Consider the following 25,472-nt stretch of genomic DNA (forward strand, 5'->3'; position numbering starts at 1 on the left):
GGCAGTAAACTATCCTTTTGCATTTTCCTCTGAGTTGAGTCAGACCTGCACAGTACACACTATAATATTCTCAACTCAGTCTATAAATCCCAACAAACATTGACATTCCTCTTGCACCTTTCAGAACATACTTCAATGATAATTAATTGTGTCCTGGTGGAAGGCAGTACTACAAGTTTACCAGGTTCCTTTAATAAAATAGAACAAGCATTTGCAATGCAACAAGTCTTGCATTTGCGAGAGTTTGAGCTATTGGCATCTTTTATTTGTGTTTTGAAATCCTGCAAGCGGTGCGTAAACATGCACTTTGTCCTTACGAGAAGCAAGGCTGGCAGTAAAAGAAGTGCAGTTACTGCCAACCTGCAACAACTGTAGGTACAAAGTGCATGTTTATGCACCACCGGCTGGTTTTCAAAACACATATATAAAACAATGCCAATAGCTCAAAGGCTCCTAAATGCGAGACCTTTGCATTGCAAATGCTTGTTTTTTTAATCTCCCTCTTTGCTCTTCTGAAATGTAGGCATGTATGGATTTAAGTGTGTGCTCGGGTTGAGTGTATCCTGCTGAATGTACTTTGGCCTTTAGTTGCGTAATAATTTGTCAGTTGATGGTATGGACTTTATAATTCTAGTTTTTATTTGGTTTTGTGTTTGCAACCAATGTCTGGATGAATTGACGCATATGTGTCCTCTTTTTCTTCAAATTTATAATTGTAATGGTGTTAACTAACTGTGGAAATAAAGATTTGATTTGACTATCTAGAGTGCGGATAATTAAAGTCTCTAATGTGAACTCTGTCGATGCTACGCTACCGCCCCATTACCTGATACTGTGGGAAACCACAACGCTCGATCCAGGCCGCTACATCCTCGCAACTCCATCGAAGACAATCCGGAGCCCTGCAGTCCACCACTAACGCCATCTCTCGGCGTCCACTGTAGTCATGGCAACGCGCACTTCCGGGAATCTTGGCTGCTGGCTGCCTCGGTTTCGCATATGAAGACACAGCGGCGGCCATAACGGAGTGTCACCTCATTACATGATCTGTTTTGCGAGCTAGCGAAAGCACATAAACAATTGTATGTAAAAATATGTTTTCCAAATGGTGACAAGTCTCAATTGCATATTTGTAACTGATAAGACAAGTAGTTTATCTCTAAATGTGCATTTGACCTGTTAAATGCTACGTGTGAGGTGCAGTGCGCTAAATAAAATATGATCTGCTTCAATACTGGTTATATGGTGTAGCTCTGTATTTGAGCAGGACCGCCGTTCCATATCCGCACTTCACCGCCCCAAAATATTCCCTTTGAACTCTACAGATAGCATAAGTAAATGACTTTGCTGATTTTTAGTTGTTTACGTCTGAAATACCGGTAAACACGCAACAGCATGCTCCGTACAATGATTTGACTGAAATACGATTTCCATGAGCTATTGGATGGCCTTCGTAGATTCACACTTACTTGATTCACCACCAAATATCGTTCCTCCTCATTGATGGTGTGTTACAAGATCGGAAGGTTGACCGGTCTCATGTTGTAGTGACAACACTCGTTCCCATTCTAAGGTGGCCGCTGCGTATCTCGCCTAAAATTTCCGGAGATTCCCGAAGTGTCTTCCGTCTTCTTCGTCGTCGTTCCTACGGAAATTACCGAAGCGATGCCAGTGTAGATGTCGCATCCGTTGACAGCAGCAGGATCGCATCCTGAGGTACCCGTCAGCTGCGGAAGTAAGGTTCTGGGGTCCAGAGAGCTGTAGCAGATACCGAGCGAGTCCAGGTTGGGACGACAGGTTCAGCTTTTTTGTAGGTAGTAGGACTGAATTCACGTTAAAAGGAGAGAGGGATTTTGGTGGTGGTGAGTGGGGCACTACCCCTGGTGGCACGACGCGATCCGAACAGTGAAGGAGAGAACACCTGGGGAGAGCAGTGTCTATAGCAGGATGCACTTGATGTAGAGATTGGTACTACTAGCGCAGATACCCGTCCGAGGACTGCGGGCGTCGACCCCGCCCAACACCAAGGGTACAGGGAGCCATAAAACGAGGGACACCCCAGGAAGAACATATGAGAAGTCTATCTATAAGTAAGACACCTTTATTGTTACTTAGGAGGTTGCATGGGGCTGTGTGAAGGCTGGAATATAATGTCGGTTGACCCACTCCGCATTACATCCTCAAGGAATAGAAATACGAGTTCTGTTGAACTTGGTGGTAATAATGCTAACGGTAAAGTGGCCCTTTTCGGCCCTCTCAGGTTCTTGGATGTTCTCTCTTGTGGTTGACGGCAGTGCCAGTAGACATTGCCCATGTTCTTCGCATTCTGTGCCCTGGCATCCATGCACGGTTCCAGGACTGTGAATTTAGGAGGGCCATGAGGTATCATTGATGGGCAATAAAGAAGAATGCAGAAACGGGTAAAATGCATACTTTTTACCTTTTCTCTCGGCAGGCGCTCGCCGCGCGTAGCCTTTTCATTCTCTCTGCATTTTCAATATTGGGTGCTTGCCTCTTCACTCGCGTGATGCTCTCGCTCCTAATGTGCCAAGCCAGCGGTGACTATTTAACCACGGCCATGGTCTACTGTCTGTTTAGACACCTGGCTGTTGTGAAAACAGATTGGTAAAGGATCAAATGAAGTGAGTGAGTAACATGTGTCTGTTCTGCTTAACAGTGATTTTAGGCTAGTTCTCATTTTTTTGCTATTAGTTTTTACAATGTATTTTGTGCAAAGCTTAACCAAGGTAAACTCTTTCTATTGGCCAGTTGCCCTTTGGGATCTCGTTTCGCCTAACTGCGCACCCTCATGCATCACAGAACTAATCCTTTTCTATGTCGCCGGTTAAGGTGATAGTGGGGCTACAAGCCCATGTGAAGTGTTTACAACAAACTAGCAGCCGTTTTCCACTTTGAAACGATTTTGGGTGACCCAGAGGTTTCTCTTGGGCGGGCATAGTCACCCCTCTAGAACCGGGCCTTCTGGCATCTCTGGTCTTCGATAGCACTCACTTCTTCATCAGCAACTCGTCATTGCTTGCTCAGTGGCTTTCTCTGATCGTTGCATGGTTTTAAATCGTTTGCTGATCACACTGTCCGTTTAGTTGCTTCTTGCTCATTGATTTCTTCGCGATTATAAATAGTAAACTGATCTTCTTGCTGATTTAATTAGCTGGTTACTAATTTCTTTTTGATAATTGATCATGTTGCTTATTGATTGAGGTCTGATTGTTGTTTGTATTTTGAACAGTATAACCGTTTCTTTTTCCATGTTGTTGCTCAGCTGCTCTCTTGAACTCCCCAGAGAGATTATTCCAGTAGTCCTTCTTTGCAACAGGTGCAAATGGGGGAGGGGAGGATGTTTCACTCCAACAACCTTTGTTCGCAAACCTCCCTGTTAACTGGGCACAGACATGTTGAACATTTGAAACTTCCCTCAACTCCTGGAAGCACCAGGCAGGGTTCCTAAAGTCACCAAAGCATTGGATTGCATAATATCTTGATTTGCATTGTGGATTAATAGATAGTTTGCCCCTTTGATGGAACTAAATATCAAGCCCCAGACACTGCTGTTTTAGGTGATTGTGAAGAGTTCTACACATGAACAAATTGTAAGATCCTGGGCAAATCACTTCCTCTCGCATCCAGACTTCTTCTATCAACCACAACTGAGTCACAAAAATTTCATTTTAGCAGGCACAGTAACCTACAGAGTTATCGTACTAGAATTTTCAGCAGGAGGACATGGACATACAATATCTCACTCACATCGCACCTTTGTCTAGCACTGCCCTTCCCTGCTGTCTGTGTCCCATTCCTTTTGTTTGGGATAATGATGCCTTTAGATCAAAGACCATTATCTGTTAAGCTTCAGGAAAACCATTTGTCACGATTTGAGATGAGTCCTGAAACATACCTGCTGACAACATGAAAGAATGAGTGAACTTCTTACTTGTATAGCGCAGCTGTTCAATGTGAACTGCCTGTAGGTTCTGGGCTGCCTTTCAGAGGCTAGACGTTCATGACTTGCCTTGAATAGTTTATTTCAGTTAATAAAAACCATACATAAAATCACGTTTAAACAACATAATTCAAGTGCATTTTAAAGTTAAAAAACTCATTTGTGCAGACGTGATTGGTAAATTGCCTAGATGAGAAATATTACTTGAATACCGGTTAAATGATAAGCATAAGTTCTCTTTCGGGGATTCAAAAGGTTTGCTTTGCCCTCGGGGAGTTAACAGTGATGCTCCTACGCATGATGACTAATTCAGAGAGGAGAATGAGCGTCTTCACTCTTGCGTCTAGCTAACAACCACCCCCTAAGTCTTTTTAAAAGGCACCGAAGCAGTATTCTTAAGAAAGAGGTTGAACCACTTGGTCCCGAAGCATCTTGACTCTCACCAGGCTGCTTAACAATTGCCTACATACCAAGGGCATAGTGCAAGAATGCTCGATGGTATGCCAATAAAGTACCCGACAAAATATCTGGGCTGGTAATTAGCGTACATTTAAATTCTCAGTGTCACAATCTTACTGGCGCTTGAGTGGAATTCATTGATGTTTAAAGGAGCAAAAAGGGATTTTGATCCCCTTATATCCAGGACTTAATGGATCTCACAAATGCAGCTTGATCAGTGCCTCCAGCAAAAATGCATTTTGCAAAATTGCTTGATGCTCTGGCCAAAATGAATGCCAGAGAAGATGTGTGGGATCAAGATTAATCCATTCTTATCTTCCCACTGGATCTTAAGTGGGAATTATTGATGAGCGATCAGCTGGTGACAATAGGACCTGTAACTTAATCACCTGCACCGCAACTTCTGACTTGCAACCAGGGCTGGTCCTGGGACTTTTGGGGCCCTGGACAGAAAGGGAATGTGTGAGCCCCCCCTAATTTGCATACAACGTGAAATGGCAGAAAATGACACCATAGGAAGTTCCATCAATTGTCTATGGTTGAGCTACTTTGCAAAAGCAACTTTCTTGGTGTGAATATCAGTAAAACAAAAACATAAATATTAACACAAATAAAACAGGCACATATATTTTAAATTTAATGTAACTGGAAATACATTATATTAGTCTCACTGGATGGAAAGGTTGGGCCTAGGTCTCTCCAAAACGTATAAGTTAAATCAAATGTTAACAATTTGTTTCCAGATTAGTGCATTAGGTATGTATATGTGCTTGTGTTATTTATATAGGCCAGGTAATGGCCTCCTCGAATCATGCAGTGCTTGGCCATGTTAGTGAGGCCCACAGAAAGAACGGCCTTTACCTGAGCCTTTCCAACCATGGCCCAGCACTGCAAAGCATAGGGGAGGGCCTTTCCTCTTCTGGGCCTTGCAGCATCGGCCCAGGGGGTGGGATCCCTTGATGAAAAGAATCGGTCCCTAACTTCTAAAAGTAAAGAACATGCTCCACCCACCCTATCCCTAGACATCCACCCAGAACTGAAGTCAACCTTCCATTTTTACTTTGCAGGACAATTAGCATATTTGTAGTTTCACCAAGAAAATGTATATATGGAGGTTACCAAAAATCCCTGAGTTCATTTTGGGGTTTTAATTCCGTTACACACTGTTCTGAATCAGACCCTTATTTTCTTTAACATGTAAAGCATACTGGAAAAAGTATGTGTCTTGAAACAAGCAATCTTGGTTCTCCTACTTGACCAAATTGTTTGATCTTGAGCAAATCATGTTCTTCCTTATCTGCCATTATCTCATGAACTGACTGGCCATTATCTTAAAGATTTTAGGGTGAGTGTTGCACATTCTGTGGGGATTCATTCTCTCTGTTTACATTCCTCCATTTTAGAAACTCTAAAGGTAAACATTTTAATAAAGTCGCCTGTATAGTTCGTTTCCTTTGGTACAAGTCTTCCATCCCAGTTACCATGTTAGTAAATGCTGCACCTCTGTACATATGAGCCAGTGCTAAGACATGTCACTGTGCTGGGCTGCTACAGGCTTCACAGCTAAACTGTTTTTATAACCCATATTGCTCAGACTGCTTGTCTGAATCAGTTTCTTGGCAAGCAAAAAAGGTTAGACTTTTGACATCCTGCAGGAGCTCACTACAGTATGCTGTGCAAACATCTCACAGGAAGAGCTGAGCAATCCAGAATACTGCCTTCCTACATTGGAGGGCTTCACTAGACTGGACCATGGCTGTGATGCACAGGGGAGTGAAGGCCTCTCCTAACCCACATCGCTGGATCATGGCCTTGAGGGCTAGGTGAGCGGGTTAGTGGTGTAGCAATGGTGTCATGGGCCATAGCTCTGTTAAAGGCAGCCATAATTTAAGTATATCTGGGACCTGGCTCCCCAGAGTTCCACTATCACTACACCTGCTGCACTATTATTAGCTTCTCACCTGCAAGGGGTCTCACTGTCATGCTTCTGTGATGTGAGGCCTTGCAGCGGAGGAACATGGTTGGGAGGGGAACCTGTGCGATATCAGTGGTGCATTGAGCCCTGGGGTGCACAAGGTAAATTGCTCCTCCCCATTCCCTCAGGCCCCTGAATAGACAAGTAAAATGCAGCCATAATTTGGGTGCACTGGCCCCAAAATCCCCCAGGCAACAGTGACACTGGACTTGCTGTGCTACCTATAGCTACCGCTCTGAGCCATTGTCCATTGCTGGGAGTCCTAGGGCAGAAGGCTGCTTTTCTGAGGTCTCTGACCACTGGACCACAGCTATAAAGCCTAGGAGAGGATAGGCTTTTCCGGGACCTCACAGCTGTGGGTCATGGCTCTGAGGTTCATGGGAGAAGGGATAAGTAGCACAGTATGGGCTCAGATACAAGTAAATGATGCTGGACAGTAAAACACAGCAATAATTCTGGTGCACTGGCTCCTTGCCATCCATGAACCCTCTTGCCACAGCACCTGCTGCACTATTGATAGCTACACCCAAGAGAGAGCACCCCCATTGTCTCATAGCAATTGAGCAGTGCCTCAAAGCTTATGTACGGGCACCCCCTTCCCTGGGTATCCAACTATGGCTGAGAGGCCCAGGGGAGAATCTGTCCTCAGCCTCGCAGTGCTAAAACATGGCTGTGAGGCCTATGAAAGAGGCAAGTTGCATAGCAATGGTGCCATGGCGCAAAGATAAAGTGTCCTCTAAACCATGTCCACATCGTGCAAAGTAAAATAATGCCATAATTCAGGTACATTGGGCACCTAATGCCCCTGGGCCCGGTACAAGGTGGAGGTGAAGAAGTCCAACTCCCTTGGGCCTCTCAGGACTGGACCATGGCTAGGAGGCCTAGGGTAAGCCCCCCTTGTCCCCCCCCGCCCCCACTGCCCTGGGCCTCTCAACCATGTTCTAGAGCTGCGAGTACCAGGAAAGCGAAGCCTAATGTAATGGAGCCCTCTTCCTTGGGTCTTGAAACAATGGTCTGGTTCTGCATGCCCAGTAAATGGGATTTCCTCCCCTGGACGTTTCCCCCACGATCCAGAGCTAAGAGGGCCATGGGAGTGGGTAGGAGCTTTCCCCTGGGCCTCATATCTATGATCTAGTACTCTGAATCCCAAGGGGTGTGTTTCCAGTCATGGTCTAGCACTGCTAGACCCAAGAAGGGTGGTCCCATCCCCTGGTCCTCGCATTTATTGGCTGGTGTGGCAAGGCCCATGAGTGGAAGCCCCACTGGCTTGAGCCTCACATACATGGTCTAGTGCTGCAAGGTTCAGAGGAGAAGAGTCGCCATTCCTGGGCCTCACCGATATGACCCATCACTGTGAGTCTCCGGAGAGGGGGACCATGTCCCCTGGAGCTCAAAGGTATTGTCTAGCACTGCAAGGTCAGAGTAGGGTGGCCAATTTCCAATTTTCATTTCACATGACACTTTTTACCTTTTGGAGTCACATTGTGTTTGCAGAGACCTCCGTCGAAGTTTCTTTTGGAGCATAGGAACTGCGAGTCACATAGAAGATTTTTGGAACTTCATCTTAAATCTCTGCCTCTAACACAGACCATCTTACAATAATTCGGCTGGAGATTGAGTTGATTAATAGTGATTGGTATTCATACTATATTTGAGTTCTGATCCCGTTACTATGTCCCGGAATAAGCCTTTACTACTCACTATGCAAATTTTGAGCGACAAGTTTAGAAAATGAACTCTGGTATTCAAATGGTACGAAATACTAAAGCTTTTAAACACCAGTAGTAAATATAAGTTTCTAGCAAGCATACTGTCCTGTAAATAACCACTGCCGCAAGACCTTGTCCAGTGGGTATGTTTTATCCAGGGCACTAGGATATTTGACATCTAATCTCTGCTTTACCATTTCAACGTAATATGATGGAAATAAACACTAGGACTAGAATGACTATTCCCGTAGGAGTGACAATATCTCAGCAGGATGTACTGAATTATTTAGAAAGGTATGTACAAGACATTACAAGGAACACAAGAGAGGAAACTCAAAGTTGTTTTTTCAAAAGCGCCAATCGGCGTCATATATTTGGCAGATCAAAAGAATTGCAGTAATAAGAGCACAACAGGGTATAAAATACTCTGGCAACCCTAGTGAAAAAGTGTACAAAGTGCTCGTGCTAGTGAAACAACGGCGCTAGTGACAACGTGAAAAACCACAACAGACGGCGCATAAAGGCAATATATACAATACAAGGTCCATATAACAATTTACTCGATAGTAAAATTGGTATTTTTCTTTGTTTCAATGAACCAGGTTTGTGTGCGCCAAGAACGTTTAGGCTGGTGGGTAATGGTCGACGGCGTTTCGATCCTGTCAATTAAGGATCATCATCAGGACCTGGGTCGCCTAAATTTGGAGTGCTCTGTAAAGAAATAATTACCGGATCAGAGATGACATATTGTCGCATTTACAAGTATTTACCCAATCTCAGTTGGGTCTATGGGTATAACTCCTGTGATTATTCTATATTCCCGTAGGAGGGCACCCCCTTGGCCTTGCTGTAGGAATCAATGACTGCAGTTGTGGTTTAGTGGACTAACTGGAAATGTGGAATGAGGGGACACTTTTTTTAATCTCGGCCTCCCACTTGGACAAATTGTATGCTTTTGAGCAATCACTTTTCTGAATCTATTGCTCTGCTATTTTTTGAAAGATTGGGAGTATTTTGATTCTATTTAGAAAGTGTACTATTACAAAATAGACAAAAAATTACCTGGGAGAGAAGTGCCCCATCGCATAGTATATTCACCTAAATACAATACAGTGGTAAATGTAAAGCTAGGGCCACTGAAACTATGCAAATTGTGCGGCAATGGTGTTTTCCCCATAATTATGGATTTGCTGCATTTGCTACATAATCTACAGATTTTAATTTCAAAAAAATGTTTCTAGCTCAGATGGTTCAAAAGTTTACTTAAAACGCAGCAACACGTGTTGCCTTATTTATTTGCGGATTTGTACAGCGCATAGCTGCCCCAGCAACGGGGCGTCCCAGCGCTGCCCAGGTGTAAGTGAATAGAGACGGTCCAGTAGAGGAATGGGAGTTATGCAGTGAAAAGCCCATTTCATAGGTTGACTGGTCACCTTTTGGTTACTTATTACTATGTTTGGGTGTTAAACTGATAATAATGAGGAGCAAGCTATTCACCAATATTGTTGACAAGTGTAAAATGAGAAAATAATGAAGCAATATTATCACAAAATGTACTGCATTACGCCGCATAATTTGTGGGGGAGGTTACCACGTAATTTAGTGGATGCTGCGCATAATGTGGCCGTCCTCTGCTGCATAATTACAGTGGCCTTGTGTATAGCCTATGCACCAAGCAGAAGTGTCTTGCAGTTTTGCGTCTACTAATTTAATCAACTGTTTGTTCCTGGACAAATAATAATGTCCCTGTGCCTCGTTCAGTGATTTAACATTGTGTCAGCACTTTGAAATAACCTTACAGGACATTCCCTCAGTACAGGTCCTAAGTATAGGTTTCATTCATTCATTTAAGGCAGTTTTCATCCAAGTAGCTGAAGGCGCTACTGAAGCTGCTTGTGCAGGACACCTCTGTGCTGCAGAGCCTCCTGTCTGCCGTCCACAAGCATCTATTTCACAGCTCATCAAGGGCTGAAAGAGAGTTGCTTGTCATTTGAAAGGGTTTAATGTGCGGGACAGTGGCTTTCCTACATTATCTTTGTGTGGGCAGCGCGAGGCTGGATCTCCCAATTCCAGGCCTTGATTAGACTGGGAGAGGCCAATTGTTCCCCGAGCCCCACGTTTATGGTGTAGCACTGCGAGGCCCAGGGGATGCGACGCCCCTTCCCTGTTCCTCGCAGTCATGGCACAGTGTGTCAAAGCCCAGAGAAGCGGGCCTCTTCACTTATTATTGACAGACCTACACATGATTCACAGTGCTGCTCCACAGTTATGAGACCAAAGACAAGGGGCCTTAGAGGTGCGGGCCCTATGTTGGTTAGCTGAGCAGATGCCCACTCTAACCATACCTAGCGCCAGCCCTGCTTGCAACAGTCTCTTTGGGCTTGTCTACAGATTCCATTAAGAGTGGTCTTAAAGCAAGGAGTTTGTCCACTCTGTTCGTAAATTTAATGAATCTCGATGTAGCAACTGGCAAGTTTCTTTGCAGGCTGAAAATGACAGCATATCGACATTATCTGACTCCAAATTGGTTACAAATGTTACAAAGTTAAAAACAATGCTCGTTTAATGGAAAAGTGCAGGGGCATCAAATATAAGGTAGCGATTCCTCCTGATTGTTGCCTATGTGACACAGCCATAACAAGGGTCGTGTAAGTCACTTTGGCGGATGGTCCAAGGTTAGCGGATTTGCAACAACCTAGTTTTGTAATAGCGTTTAAAATTCTCTGCCGTTTACGCCTGCGGAGTCAATAGTTTATACCTGTTGATGGTCATCCAAAAGTGGCTTCTACTTCAAAATGTCTCTCTGTCTGTAGCAAGAGAGATTAGTCCGACGTGTTTGTTAAGCGGATGTTTGAACTGCTTCCTTGTTGTTATAGGACGATCCCATAACGGTTCCACTTTAAGTGGCCCCCAGCGCCTTGAGACCCTCTGGGTAAGTAGTGCGCTATATAAATACGATGATTGATTGATTGAAGTGCTGAGAGTGCGTCTTTTTGCGTGGTTGCCTAGGCATTTTTTATGAGTTTGAATTTCTTTCCAAATTAGCGCCTCAAGGTTTCAGTGTCTGTGCTACGCAAATAAAAGAAGTATGTGAGAAGCCTAGATTTATGGAACGGCCCCTGTTCGATTAGCCCAAACTCAATCCTTATCAGGGGTTGCGAGGTATCCCGAAAAGGATGCAGTTAACTCACAAGAGAGCGGCCAATGCGGGGGAGGGGCAAGCGAGAGAGAGCGGGCAATGCGGGGGAAGGGGCACGTGGGTGAGAGCGAGCAACGCGGGGGAAGGGGCACGTGGGTGAGAGCGAGCAACGTGGGGGAAGGGGCACGTGGGTGAGAGCGAGCAACGTGTGGGAAGGGACACGCGGGTGAGAGCGAGCAACGTGGGGGAAGGGGCACTTGGGTGAGAGCAAGCAACGCGGGGTTGGGTCACGTGCACGTGAGAGCAATGGTGGAGGAGGGGCATGTGCGCGCAAGAGAGCAACGCTAGGGGAGGAGCACGTGTGTGAGAGCAACGCTGGGGAAAGGGGCACGTGCGTGAGAACAATGCTGGGGGAGGGGCACGGGCAAGAGAGAGCAGTGCAGGGGCACACGCGTGAGAGTGAGCAACGCGGGGGAGGGGCACACGCGTGAGAGCCAGCAACGTGGGGAGGGGCACGTGCAAGCAATGCAGGGGGAGGGGTATGCGTGAGAGAGCGTAATGCTGGGGAGGGGCACGTGCAGGAGAGCGAGCAACGCAGGGGAACATGCAAGAGAGACCAATGCTGGGGAGGGGCACGTGCAAGAGAGTGAGCAACACGGGCACGTGCGAGAGAGCGAGCAACGCGGGGGAGGGGAAAGAGCGCAATGCAGGGGGCATGCGTGCGAGAGCAACGCAGTGGCAGTAGTTGGCCCCTGAGTTCCGTTGCAAGGTGTTAGAGGCACTCCTGCACCTGAAGGCTTGTGCCTGCGCCTCATCGCTGGTGGTCCAGTGGGAGAGCTCTATGTTCTTCTGCTGCTTTGCCTCTTCTTTGTGCCCTTTTGCTCTCTCTTTCTTTTGTTTTTCACTCTGTCCCTCTGCTCTCTTGCGCACATGCCCCTCGACCGTGCTGCTCTCTTGCATAACCCTCCCCCATGTTGCGCGCTCTCTCGCGCGTGAGAAAGCATCGCGGGGCGTTGTGGTCTCTCGCACACGCGTCCCCCACATTGTGCTCTCTCGCACACATGCACATTTTCAGATATGGGCTTTTCAGGACAATATGTTGAATACAATTCTAAAACTAGCGATGAGATAATAACAGGCCCAGCGCAACTGCCCATTAATAGCAGATGCTTATATTGCAGTGTCTGTTGGCATCCCTCTGGAACTAGCTCAAGTGGCTGTTGTAAGTATTTCTAAAATGGCCAGAGATTAGCCTACTCATGACCCTGACAAAGGCAACATTTAGCGAAGCAGAGAGAAAAGAGAGTGTCTGTTGTGGCCCCATCGGGCATCAGCTTGATTAGTAAGGATCACTACCATGGGCCGCATCCATAATATCACCTGTGAGGCCATTGCAGCCTCATACTATCCGAGGCACTGGGCTGTTACCGGTTGAGACAGACTGGCTTAGTATGTATATTTAGGGTCAGTCCTCTCTAAACACAGAATTCCTGGTGATGTCTAAACCGGTGCTTAATTTGAGCCTGTGGTTTCCGGTGCTCGGCACTGGCATCTAATTGTCAACACCGGCACTTAAGACAGTTTCCACATGACAATGACAAAAACCTGCAAACGAGCAATTGTTATAGCGTTGGGTGTCCTGGAATAGTCTGAATTGTCAAACTTGTTGGAGTGTGATGGTTGGTAGATGTGTTGGTACTGTCTTTGGCAGCGTTGACAGGGGCAGTGGGTGGTGCAAGCTGCAGTGGACTCCTGATGATGGCCCTGGCACTTATTTGTTTACAAATTAAGCACTGGTCCAAACAACTGAGATATGGGAGCCAAGACAAGCTAAGCCAATCCACACACATCTACATATAAGCCCACAAAGAAAGCCTATGTTTTGCTTGCCACCGTAACATTTGTAGCAGTTGAGGACTTGTGAAGGGTTCATACAGAAATGCGAGTAAGGTAGGATGCCAACTGCTAAGCAGAACAAGATATAAAAGCTTATAATAAAGTATCATGTGCACTTATTCCTTAAATAATTACTTCATTGCAAACCAAAAAATATAATTAAAGAACATTATAATTTATAATACCAGTAGCCTTTACTTTTACAAATGCGAGACCTATTGCATTGCAAATGCTTATTTTCTCGGTAGAGACGATTGGTCCTTCTAGATTAAGAATGATTGGCCCATGGGTGCCTCATCGTATCCCTTTTCCCCTTCTATTGACCTTATATTTGAAGCATTAGATATCATAGACTGGCGCTTGGACCTGATGTTTTATTCAAAGCCTTTACCATGCATTTGGTTGAGACAACAGAGTCAAGATGGTTGAGACAACAGAGTCAAGAGAATCATTGCTAGGCTAAGATTTAACAGTTTTGATTCCAAAGCCATTAGACAACATTGTTCCTAACTGTTAGGCTGTGTAATATTTGCTATGTATTTCCGTGATGTATGTTTGTTTTATCATCCTTGTTCGCAGATGATGCAGGTCCCTGCAGTGACTCCGAGCCCGTAGTACACATGGCAACACACTCCTTTTCGGAATCCACTCAAGAGTCTTTGACTGAAGGGTATGTGTTACAAGGGTAGCATTCAGTGAACTGGCTACAAGGGACAATCCTTGCTGTTCATGTCTTTATTTGTTAAAGCTATATTTTTTGCATACTTTAATGTTTATGCCTTCTGGAGTTATTGCTCCTCAGGTTAAGAAAAAAATTCTCAATCTCAATGTCAGCAACCCACCGTGAGGCATCCTTAATTTGTTCTTTGGGGTGCTTTTATTAAGATTTCTGTTCCTCCTGAATCAGATGTGTACTGTAGTAAACCCTTGTAGCAGAGGGATGTCAAGTCTAGCTAGACTTGCATGCTGATTGCTGTATTTCACTGTTGCACTGATGCTTCTTCAAGACCCCAGCCAATGCGTCTTACAGGGTCCTGGCTGTTTGTACTGCATATGAGGTCTGTCTTCTCTGCCAAGCGCATTAGTCAGAGCCATACTCTGGTCACAGGTATCTTTGCTGCACTACTATTTGCTTTACCCAGGACTGTAGCCAGTGCCTTGCAGCTTCTTGATGACATTGGGGAATGCCATAACAATTACAGTCTTTACTGCACTGGTGTCTGCTCCGTGCATACCCTCTGTTAAGTGGCTCTTACTTTCCCCTTTTTGTCAAAGCTTACCAGCATCTCTTCTCGCTGCAAAAGTTGGGTGTAGCGGAGAACTAACTGGTTCAAGCCAAGGTCACAAAACTGATGCTCTTGCATCGTGGCATGTAGCATTAGCCGCCACTTTGGTTGGAGTATTGAACATGCGTGCTCTGCCTGACACGATATCAAAGGGAGAGTAACAAGTAGAAATAAGCAGACTTTTAAAATGGATATGTTTTGTGTTCTCCAATTGATGTTCATTTGTTTCATGACTCCTCTCTTTCAAAGTGTGTTGAGTGATGTCCTTTTCTCTGAGAGGTCACAAATTGTGTCACCGCTGAATTCTGGAGAAGATGCTGGGAAACATCAGAATGAGTCTGAGAAACTAGCTGTAACTGAGGAGGACCTCCCTCAGAGCAACGGAACCATATCAACCAGCAAGGTATGAGCCATGTCAGGCGATTGTTGGCTTAGTATGATGGAATATCCAATGAAATTTCACAGTCTTAACTCCTGAACATGTCTGATCCTACACTCGTAGCTGTTCAGGAATGGCCAAGAGTCTTGTGTGCACTTAGGTACCTACTTTGTTTTGGTTTGGCACTGTCAGTGACTTTCCATTAATAATTAATTCTGCTTATCAAACAAGCTCAGATCCAGAACTAACTCTCCAACATGATACTCAAATGAGTCCCACACTAACTCTTCACAGGCACAAACTCACTTTAATTCGTTACCAGCAATCTCTCCATCATAACCCACATTGTCACACAAACTCAGAGTAGTAATGGCTCTAATTTAAGTGCAGAATGAAACCATACCCTGCCTAATTTGACTACAGGCTCAAGGTCCAAGCCAGGGGCTGGTGTTAACACATAATTTGCTTGTTGTCTTTACTGTTCCCTGCTGTCACCAAGAGCATCTTCTTGCCAAGTGTCACCTCATCTAGGAAACAAAGACGCATCAACTTAGTTTGATTGGCACTGGCTGCTTCTGTCATCCTGAATCATCTTCAAATACTGCTGCATTTCCTACAAATCAGTAACTTCACTCAGGAGTCTATTACAACAAAAATGAGAACATTCCTGGCCCTGACATCAAGGCAGAAAACAAATAGAAACCAATCCGTTTCAAGCTATACTCTGAAGATCTGAACAGCAGTTCACCAAAGTTCAGGCCCATTCCTTCTCTCATTCACTTCAGAAATCATCTGAAGAATCCTCTCTTCACAGAACATGTCATGGTAAGGCAACTTCCAGCTCTTACTTCCCAGGAACTGGCCCATTCCTACCTCCACCTGCTTTTGAATAGAATCTTAAAACATTCCTTATCCCTCACTATGTTTAGTGCTCTGATTACACTTAGCTGTGTACATGGTATTTAAGTTCCAGTACATACAAAGTAGTTCTGCCGATATATATATATCACGCAAACTAGACCCAAAGTTATTAGAGCGCTTTACATGAGCACCAGTTGTGTTACAGATGGGCACATTCCTTTTTGTTACCATGGGGAGATTATGTGATTTGCCCAGAATCGCAGGAAGTTGAGCGTCCCTGCCAAAACTCCCACCCAGCTCCAAAGTCGACCGCTCTAGCCGTTAGGCCACCTCCCCTCCCCTTTATTTGCCTCCACAGGCAAAGCTATTGTGGGAAAACAGAAATGGACAAAGCACACAACAAGTATTGAACAGAGATTATGTTACTTACATAGGCTTTGACTACACACAGCACACAACTGCTTTGGTGTCTACTCTGTGGTCTTCCCTTACATATTGCCAGTCACCAGTATCCTGTGTTCATTATGTTTCTGGAAATGGAATATCCATGGGCGGCAGTGCCTGTTGTAGAGAGACCTGTTGTCACTTCATGTTGTGCAGCTATGTGTTAGGACAAAGTAAACAAGTCTAGAATGTTGAACATGTGGCCTAGCCTTCTAAAGACCACCACATAATGACCCAAAGATGACTCTTTCTGTAATCTGCTCTATATTTCTGGAAAGCCTGTAGGACTGAAGCAGTGTTAATCAGAAGTCACTCGTAGTGGGATCATTGTGAACGGTCATGTCTGTGTACTCTACCAGCATGCACTGCAACTGGTCAGGTGAGAAGGGCAATAGGGGAGAGTGGAATCAATATATATTCAGTCCGTGGCTTCTCTTCAAAGACTGACAAAAAATAGTAAAACTGCCCTATTAGAAGTATATCCTCAAATGCGCATTCTCAGATGCTCTAGTACTGCCTAACAAACTTTAACAGCCCTACTGACAAGTATTAGACTATTCCATTTAAAGCTTTGGAGAGAAGTGGGAGACTGTGTTGGCTCATCTTCGACTCCAACCAAGGAAGTGCAGACTCACCCCATATTCTTGCCATAGACACATAAACCTGTTCAGCGGTATTTCCCAATATTGAAACAATAGTGACTGCGCTGAGAAATGGAGGTATGATCTTCTAAAACTAATAACGGCCCTACAGAGAACAGCTGTTGTCTTATGCAGCCCACAAGTGTGCTTTATACCTGTATAGGAGGGTAAGTAGGAATTCAAACTGCATTCTCATTTTGTCTTCGATCTGCCTTCTAACAAGTGCCACTACTGTCTTCAAGTACACCGTTTTATACACCGTTCAAGTACACCGGTTTATAATATATAAATAAATATATATATATTTATTTATTCACTGAAAAAACCACAGGTTTCAGGGATGTTATAGTTAGTTCGACATTTTACTCGTACAAAACCGGAGAAATTCGGCCGTTCTAGTTAGTTCAGCTAACTATAACTCGCGCCCCCGCAATGCACTGCTGATGACGTCACATATTACATCATTCATGACCTGGTCAGTGACATCACTGATGACATCATCCATGTGATAATCTGATGCACCTCCTTATACCCTAATATAACCTTTGATACACCCACTCTAAAATACCGACTATCATTTTCGAAACAGTACACACACCAATACCAGTTAGTGCATACCCACTCGATAATTCCAAGAGCTACACACACACATCCACTCATTCACCCATACAGTCACTCATACATGCAGTCATCCATCAATACAGCACTATTATATACACTCACATATCTATACAGACACTCACACACCGCCAATCATCCATAGAGTTACTCACACACCAAGTCAGTCATGCAAAGAATCAATCACACTCCCATTTATTCACCTATACGGTTATACACACACCACCTCACTTATTCACATAATACTAACACATACTTCCACTCTTATACAATAACTAATACAAGCACACACTTATCCATACAGCCACTCTCACGATCACTCACTCTCACATATAGTCATTTATATACTCCAACAGCCACATCTACTGTCTTCACATATGCAGTTACTCACACATGTACCACTGAGGCATCCATTCACTCACCAACACACCCATACACACACTCACCCACCTATACAGCCCTTCACAGATGCACTCTTGAACCCATAAACACAGTGAATCACCCACTCACAGATCAATGCACTGAGTCACACCTCCCACCCACACAGACACTCAGGCACCCATACAGATACTCAGACAACCAATCAATAACCCATATATAGACCCTCATTTAGCTATTCACCAACTCATGCAACCGCTTAAACACCAACTGACAAACTAAACTGTGTGAATGTCTGTATCAGTCACTAACCCATGCGTTCAGTAAGACACATTTAATCACTCACTTATACAATCAGTCACGCACCTACTGAGTCATCCATTCAGACACTTATCCACCCACTCATTCTTCAATACACCTTGGTATGTATGTATGTATATATTATATATATATATATATATATATATATATATATATATATATATTTAAACTTTACAGAAACACTCATTCACGGGATGATGTCATCAGTGATGTCATTTGAGATGTCATCAGTGATGTCAGTGACCATGTCATGAATGATGTAATATGTGACGTCATAAGCAGTGCATTGCGGGGGCGCCAGTTATAGTCAGCTGAACTAACTATAACGGCCGAATTTCTCTGGTTTTGTACGAGCAAAATGTCCAACTAACTATAACATCCCTGAAACCTGTGGCTTTTTCAGTGAATTTCTATGGTTTTGTAAATGATAATTTCTAACTATAACGTCCCTGAAACGTGTGTGTGTGTAAAAGTTAAAAAACACAAAACCAAACATAAGTCTACATAATACAACAATATGTACATTGATACAAATTTATAACCAATAAGCATGTGACAAACCCATTCCTATTACATTTAAAAACATAGATCTCTAATCCCAAAATATGTTTAGGCATAAACACATATGTTATGTTAGTGGATAACACACACAAATTGTCAAACCCAAGAAAAACAATAACATTATTAGCCAATCCATCTCCCAGAATCAAAAAATGGACAGCAAGGAAAAGGTTAAACATCTAAAAAAAAACCATAAAGCTTAGATGGCATGACCCTCCCTCAGTTCTAAAGACCAGAAATGGAAAAGCAGCAGAGACAAAATACAGGAAGGGAAGAGTAAAAAGAGAAGGAACTTAAAGTTAACAAGCATATTGGCATAGCCAATAGGTCTCGCTTTTGGGACCTTATAAGTATATAGTTATGCAGCAAAATATCCTTGTTGCAACAACAGCAACTGTTCCATGGCTAAACACCTATGAGGTCCCAAAGGCGAGACCTATTGCCTATGTCAATGCTTGTTTTTACTTGTCAGGAGCACAGAGAAAGCGCTATGGCAGGGCAGGGAGAGTGTGATGCAAGTGTTATGCACTGTCCTGCAGGAGCAGGTGACTAGCAGTGCGGAAGATTAGCCTTACAATCGGTAGTCTCCCGCATGAATAAGGAGGGTTGGCAGGTTGGTATGGCATGTTGGCATGGCATGCTCACTGGTGGCATACTGCCATTGTATTTAAACTTACCTGCCTGTGTAGAGAGCTGGGACTACCCACCATCAGCCTCCCAAACAGTTTACACTGTCCGAGGTTTAACCCTGCATGACAATAGAAATGATTCAGGTGGGAGACTCCTGATTTTTCTAAGCCAAAATTTGCTTAAAAAAATTTCCTTTCCTTCAATAGAAGTCAGTTGGGTAAATACATTTCCCTGGTTATTTTTTTTTTTAATGATCTCCCACTTTACTTATTTAAAATGTTGGCATGCATGGTTTAACCACGACAACTGTTAATCTTTTCTTGAACCCTTATCTGTCCTGGCTGCAGAAGCAGGGAAGTAGCTAAATGCTGGGTTTCAGAATCTTTCTGAGCACACTGGCAAATAGCTGTTCACACTGGTGGCACATAAAGAATAACTACTTTTGAGAGCAGAGTAACTCCCCAAATTGAGTAACAAAATGTTCCAGTGCTGGAATTACTAGCGATTTAGACTGAACCGTGATGCCTGGCACTTAGCAGGGCTGAAAACAGTAGTCACTGTGAACTGCATTTACCACAATGCTAAGGGGCGAACTGTGCTGGGAGGTGAGGCAGTGTGCTCCCATCCCCCATTTGTTTGAAAAGGCTCCCTTGAGCCACTGAGCTGACGAGCTCTTGGCGATGCACTTGTGCGCCAGAGAGAGGTACTGAGACCTGAGAGACTATGGCAGCCTTTCCAGCAACCCCTCTCTACTGAAGACGGATAATATCCAGAAACACATGTGTCTAGAGATTCACAGCACTAACCTGCACCAACTTTGGTGAACCACTACAGCTAAAATTCAAGTAAGAAATCACTGTGAACTGCATTTACCACAATGCTAAGGGGCGAACTGTGCTGGGAGGTGAGGCAGTGTGCTCCCATCCCCCATTTGTCTGAAAACAGTAAAATATAATATGTCCCAAACTGTAAAGTCAGACTCAAATACACTCAATTTAAGTTGGATACATTTACCCAAAAAATACCTAGTTGCTTTGTTATTGCTTGTAAGGCGAATGAGATACCTTTGAGTCGAGTTTGCGCTATATAAAACGGCAACAACAAAAAAAAAGCGCCTAATGTTGTTTTGTTGCACTTTATAACGTAGAGGTACCATTCTCTGAATGGAAATTGGGGGATTTAACAACACCTAAGATGGCGATCGCATGGATACATAGTTTCAGCTCCCGTTCTAGAATTGAAAATAAACTAGGTTCGCAGGTTGTGTCTGAAACTGACAGAGGGGCGGGAACTATAAACACACATATGACGGGTCAGGGGGCTGGCAAGGGAGTCGAACCTACCACTTCCACTCAAAATGCGCCTTTTTCACCCCATCCCATACTGCAGTTAGTTTATCTTCCTGTCTAAGGGTTCCTCCTCCCGTCCATACCATTAAGAAGGGTTAATTATTGTACCGTAAAAGCAGGCACTATTCACAAAATGAATAATTGCCACAAATGACTTGCAATATGCATAGTTATTTGGCGCTGTTAAATAAAGTGCCTACATAGGAAAAGCAGTACCGAGTGAGTCTTACTGTGTGTCCATTTCCCCCTCGGAAGCCAGCACAATGGTACAGGCGAAGGCGAGCGCTGGCTTTGGCGGTTCGGTGGCTCCAGGGGGCGGGGCGCTTCAGTGTGTGGCACGGAAAGAACACGCTGGGCCTGACTGTTTGGGTACTGGAAGTAGCATCTGCTGATGCAGGGTAGGGGGACGAAATTGCGGGCCGAGACCATGGAGGAGCTGAAGGTCCCAGAGGACATGTTTAAGGATGTCAAGTTCTATCCGGTTGGAGATCTGGATCCTCAGGTACTTGGGACGGAAGGTCTGGGAAGTAGGACCCCTGCTCCAAAAGAGGAGAGGTCAGTGCTTTCTGACCTGGGTCTTGGGAGGCAAGAAAGGACGCATCGGGCATTGCAAGGCTGTGTCTCTGTCCTGCTCTTAAAGCATTAACACAAGTGGCCCATGTTTTGAGCTGCTGCAGATACAAACTTGTACACCGTTTGTTGGCCCTAGGCCTTGCTATGCTTATCCAAGATTGTAAACTGCAGAGTTTAATTTCCGATGTATGGCCCGCAAGGGCTCCGTCTATCACCATAATGAGATTGAAGGGTGCGTGCGAGAGCTGCACTCGGAGCTACAGCTGAGAGAGTTTGTGAATCGACTAGGCCAAGAAGGCTAGGGTAGTCCTGAGACTGCAGCCAGAATGCTTCTTGTTGGCTGTTGCGTCGCTTTCACTCCATATGCCTGCGCCTAACACTAACGTTGCATAGAATACATGTATAGTTCCCTGTCTTTGGGGGAAACACCCCCCCATCCGAAGGCAAAATAACATATGTTTATTTGTAAGTCCACTGCATTCAAAAACGTGAAACAAATGTTTAAAGCATATGGGGAAATGGTATACCATGCTGGTACTAAAAGAGATCATTTTGTAAACGTAGAGACAACATGTTGGAATCTTTCGTATCATCGGGGAACTTTATGTAGTTTCCAACGTGGCGGTACGTTTACATCCGCAAGTGCACCCCTCGCAAGGTCACACTTTGAGAGCTTGAAAGCTAGCAGTTGGAGTTCTGATGCATGTGGCAGGACTTGTGGCTTGTTAGTTACTGTGATACTTCAGACTTACTAATTATAATGCAGCTAACATGAATTTAAGGACCATAGAGATCCGCCCAAACTATCAATTTCTAATACTGCTGAAGCTGTGTGCATTGATAACAAGCATTGGCCGCGCGGCCGTAAAAGCAACGGCCGCGCGTCCGTGAAAGCGAAAGTAATCGCGATCAAAGCTAAAGTGATCGCGAGGACGGGACGCTGTGTGTTAAGCACGCGAGTGGTGCGCGCGCAGCCGTGATTGGCGGCTGCGCGCGTGCACGCTCGCGTGAACGCAAGTGTTAGGCCAGCGAGGTCTGGTAGCGCTTTTTGAAACCCGTATACTAAATGTGTCTCCGAACAGCGCATGTGCTGGCTCAGGCGAGACCTAAAAACCAGGAAGGAAACCATCAATAAATCCGTAAAAATATACAAAGAAGCCTGTCTCATTTAGAAAACATGTTAAAGGGAGACCTATTAACATTCCCACATATAGGCATCCCTATATTTCAAGGTAAAGGATACCACCACACCCAGGTGTTGTAGCCAGCTGCAAGCCAGGTCATGGTGACCAGTCACATCAGATCCTACCCTTTCTAGTTACTGAAGGTAGCAGAACAAATTTCCCAGATTTTGACCTCAGACCACCAAATTCTATAGTGTGAATACATTTGTATTCCCCAATAAATCAAAAAATAAATAAATAATACCAACCAAAAAGAGGCTCTCCAACAAAGCATCACGTCCCTGGATATTAGTCCAAATAAGGTTGAAGTAGTTTACACCCGTCAAATCAGTTTTTCTAAAAATACATTATCCAAGGACAAAGTTGTAATCAATTAATGCCAAACATCACTGTCTTATGACAAGTCTCCCCTATGTTGTTGAATTAACATACCGAAGCAGTGGTGGCTGATGACATTTGAAAATAGTGAGGCGTAAAAGTTCTGGATGAATGCCCAGTGGCGAGCGAGCGTAGCAAGAGAGTCTGTCATAAGCGGGGTTCTCCCCTCGCAAAAACTTTGAATAATGACTTGACAAATGGTGCATTTTCAAGCAAATTTGAGAAAAGTATTAAGGTAAATAAAGCAATTCTGAAAGTGTAGTTATGTAGTGCTGTCAGGTTATGAATGTAACATGAACTACTGCCCGATCCATGACCCCATTGCAAACTAGTTAATTTATTTGTGCAAATTTACTTCTCTGATTTGCAGTCATCCACAGTTTCACTCATCTATCCATTCACCCTGTCATCCATCCACCTACCCTCTCATTCATCCATCCATTGTTTCACTTATCCACCCTCCCTTTCATTCAGGCATTAATTCATTCATTCACTCATCCATCCTTACATCCATCTTTTCACTTATTCAATCATCCATCATTGGGTAGAGAGCAGGGGGTTGAGCAGATAGTTCAGAGAGGGGTAGAATGCAGAACGCAGAGGGATGAGCAGAGAAATTAGGCATCTGACGCGTTCAGTGCTGTGCATCGATGTGAGCTGTGCAGGTGGGAGATGGCTATGTAGAGTGGCGGGTTGTGCTGCAGGTGGAGGGCTTTGCGGAGCTGTGAAGAGGGTGACTCGTGCTGCAGGTGGAGTGCCTCACTGAGCTGTGGAGAGTGTGGCGGTGCGCAGACTGACTAGGTGAAGCTGGGGTGGGTGAGTGGATCGGAGGTATGTGCAGAGTGGCATCTGTGCAGAGAAGCAGACTGTTCTGGGAGCGTGTTACTGTACAGAGATTGGGGAGATGGTAGTGCTGGGCAGGGAGTGCACAGGCACCGGGTAACTGTGCAGTGAATGATTGTAAAGCACGAGGCTAACCTGAGAGTGTACGCGTGTACCGCTGGTGCCCTGTGTGTGAGTGACTGTGCTGTGGGTGGACGCAGGGGGCATACCCTGCACAGCTGTTCTGAGAGAGTCGAGTAGAGAGGTACACACAGCATGGCAATGTAGAAAGGGGGGCATTGTGCGAGATGGTTGAGAGTGTAAAGAGCGAGAGAGCTCCCGGGGGCGGAGGGCTGTACACAGACTAGTGCTTGCCCGGCCGAGAGGGAGCCGGGCAGAGAAAGGGAATCTGTGCAGTGAGTTTAGCACTGCGTGAACGAGGATGACTATGCAGACACTTTGCATAGTGGGGCCAGTTCTAAATCTTAGGAGGCTGCAGACAGCACAGAGGTCTGCTGGTGTGGGCTGTGCTGAACCATGAATGGGTATGCAGGAAGTGCAGCACTGCCTGTGCAGAGAGTGGGGGGTTCGTCGTGCACGGGGTTGCACATCGAGGCCGAGGGTATAATGAGTGCTGCCTTTGCACACAGAGGCGCTGTTTGAAGGTTTCGGGGTCAGTCGTCACTCAAAGAATAGTGCAAAGGCGTCAAACCACCAGAGATTCATCTCCACCACCGGGACCACAGCACAGACAGACCTGTGTCCACTCACACTTCAACGAGAGAGCTCTGCCAGTGACAGGCAGCTCTGCAGACCCTACAGCCTGCAGATCACAGGAGACGTGCACACCCCAGCAGCTGTGCAGAAACCAGCAGCCTTACAGCACCCACCAGCCATAGAGACCGCAGAGCCCGGCAGATCACAGGAGCTGTGCAGACCGGCAGATATACAAAGCCAGCACGCATAACGAGTCCAGCAGCCGTGCAGACCCAAGGAGCTGTGCAGAAATCAGCAGCCATACAGAGCCCTGCAGACCCTGGAACACCAGTTGCGCAAGTCCCAGCAGTCCTTGTCATGTGATAAGAAATGTTGCAGGGCGGCTTGGTGATCTTTGAACAGAGAAGAGAAGCTCGGCCTTTGGATTTGTTCCTCAATTTGAAACTCCTGAGTGACTTGTAATCCTTGTAACGTACAGGAGTAATTTTATCCATAAACGACGGGGTGTTCTAGAGCGCAGCCAGTGTAGCCTGCCTAGTGCACAAGCACACTGGTGCCCGTGCCACTAGGTCCTCGTTTTACAAATAGCATTACTTCATAGGGGTGAAAGATACTACTTTTATGTGAATACCAGTCACAGTTGCAATGACTACAGCAAAAAACCCTTGAGCACCATAGCCGAATCTCGGGGGACCTCCTGACAGGCAATTAGTTGTCTAAAAGTGCAACATGGGTGCCTACGAACAAAGCAACCGCTATCTCATCTTACCTAGTTGCAGCGAGCGTGCAACCTTCCATCGCGTCCCGTATTTTCAAAGTGAATTGGCATATCGTACGGAAGGGGAATATAAATATCCAAACACATAACGATAATCAGCGTCCGGGCGTTCACTTGAAACACGCCCAACTATGCCCGTGACCAATGGTCGCTAAAGCGTGAACTTCAAAATTAAGTGAAAGCGAGCTAAGACGTGCATCACACCTTCCACGGAACGTGTCCACAGTGTTACATTACCATCAACATTTTTTCCAAATCGTTTGTTAGTTTATTTCTCCAAAAACCAAAACAGGAGCGTAAACAAATATAAAACATTATTTTGAGTCACACTAAATAAATGCTTATACCAGTCTCGAACACCATAGAAACAATGCCCCAACGAGGTGCTTTAAGCAATTACGCCATTCCGACAC

The 25,472-nt window shown here is 45.0% G+C and overlaps 2 protein-coding genes across 16 annotated transcripts in view; one reads left to right on the forward strand and one right to left on the reverse strand.

Annotated features, from left to right (window-relative positions):
- Nucleotides 1-1,605, reverse strand: part of SAMD15 (sterile alpha motif domain containing 15) — a 109,423-nt gene extending 107,818 nt beyond the window's left edge. Inside the window, exons 1-2 of the mRNA XM_085626660.1 lie at nt 1,470-1,605; nt 827-1,059 (exon numbers count right to left, since the gene is read on the reverse strand). Of these exons, the coding sequence (XP_085482786.1) occupies nt 827-1,021 (195 nt within the window). The 5' untranslated portion in view covers nt 1,022-1,059; nt 1,470-1,605. The remainder of the gene's footprint in view (nt 1-826; nt 1,060-1,469) is intronic.
- Nucleotide 1,606: 1 nt separating this feature from the next.
- Nucleotides 1,607-25,472, forward strand: part of TMED8 (transmembrane p24 trafficking protein family member 8) — a 108,156-nt gene continuing 84,290 nt past the window's right edge. The window contains exons 1-4 of one of the 15 annotated variants that reach the window (XM_085626652.1): nt 1,641-1,716; nt 10,981-11,036; nt 13,719-13,809; nt 14,675-14,828. In XM_085626652.1, the coding sequence (XP_085482778.1) occupies nt 13,760-13,809; nt 14,675-14,828 (204 nt within the window). In that variant the 5' untranslated portion in view covers nt 1,641-1,716; nt 10,981-11,036; nt 13,719-13,759. Of the gene's footprint in view, nt 2,091-10,980; nt 11,037-13,718; nt 13,810-14,674; nt 14,829-25,472 lie in introns of all 15 variants that reach the window. The other 14 variants (XM_085626650.1, XM_085626657.1, XM_085626655.1 and 11 more) reach the window with 14 other exon arrangements.

The sequence above is a fragment of the Triturus cristatus genome, chromosome 9, assembly GCF_964204655.1.
Source record: "Triturus cristatus chromosome 9, aTriCri1.1, whole genome shotgun sequence".
Lineage (NCBI taxonomy): Eukaryota > Metazoa > Chordata > Amphibia > Caudata > Salamandridae > Triturus > Triturus cristatus.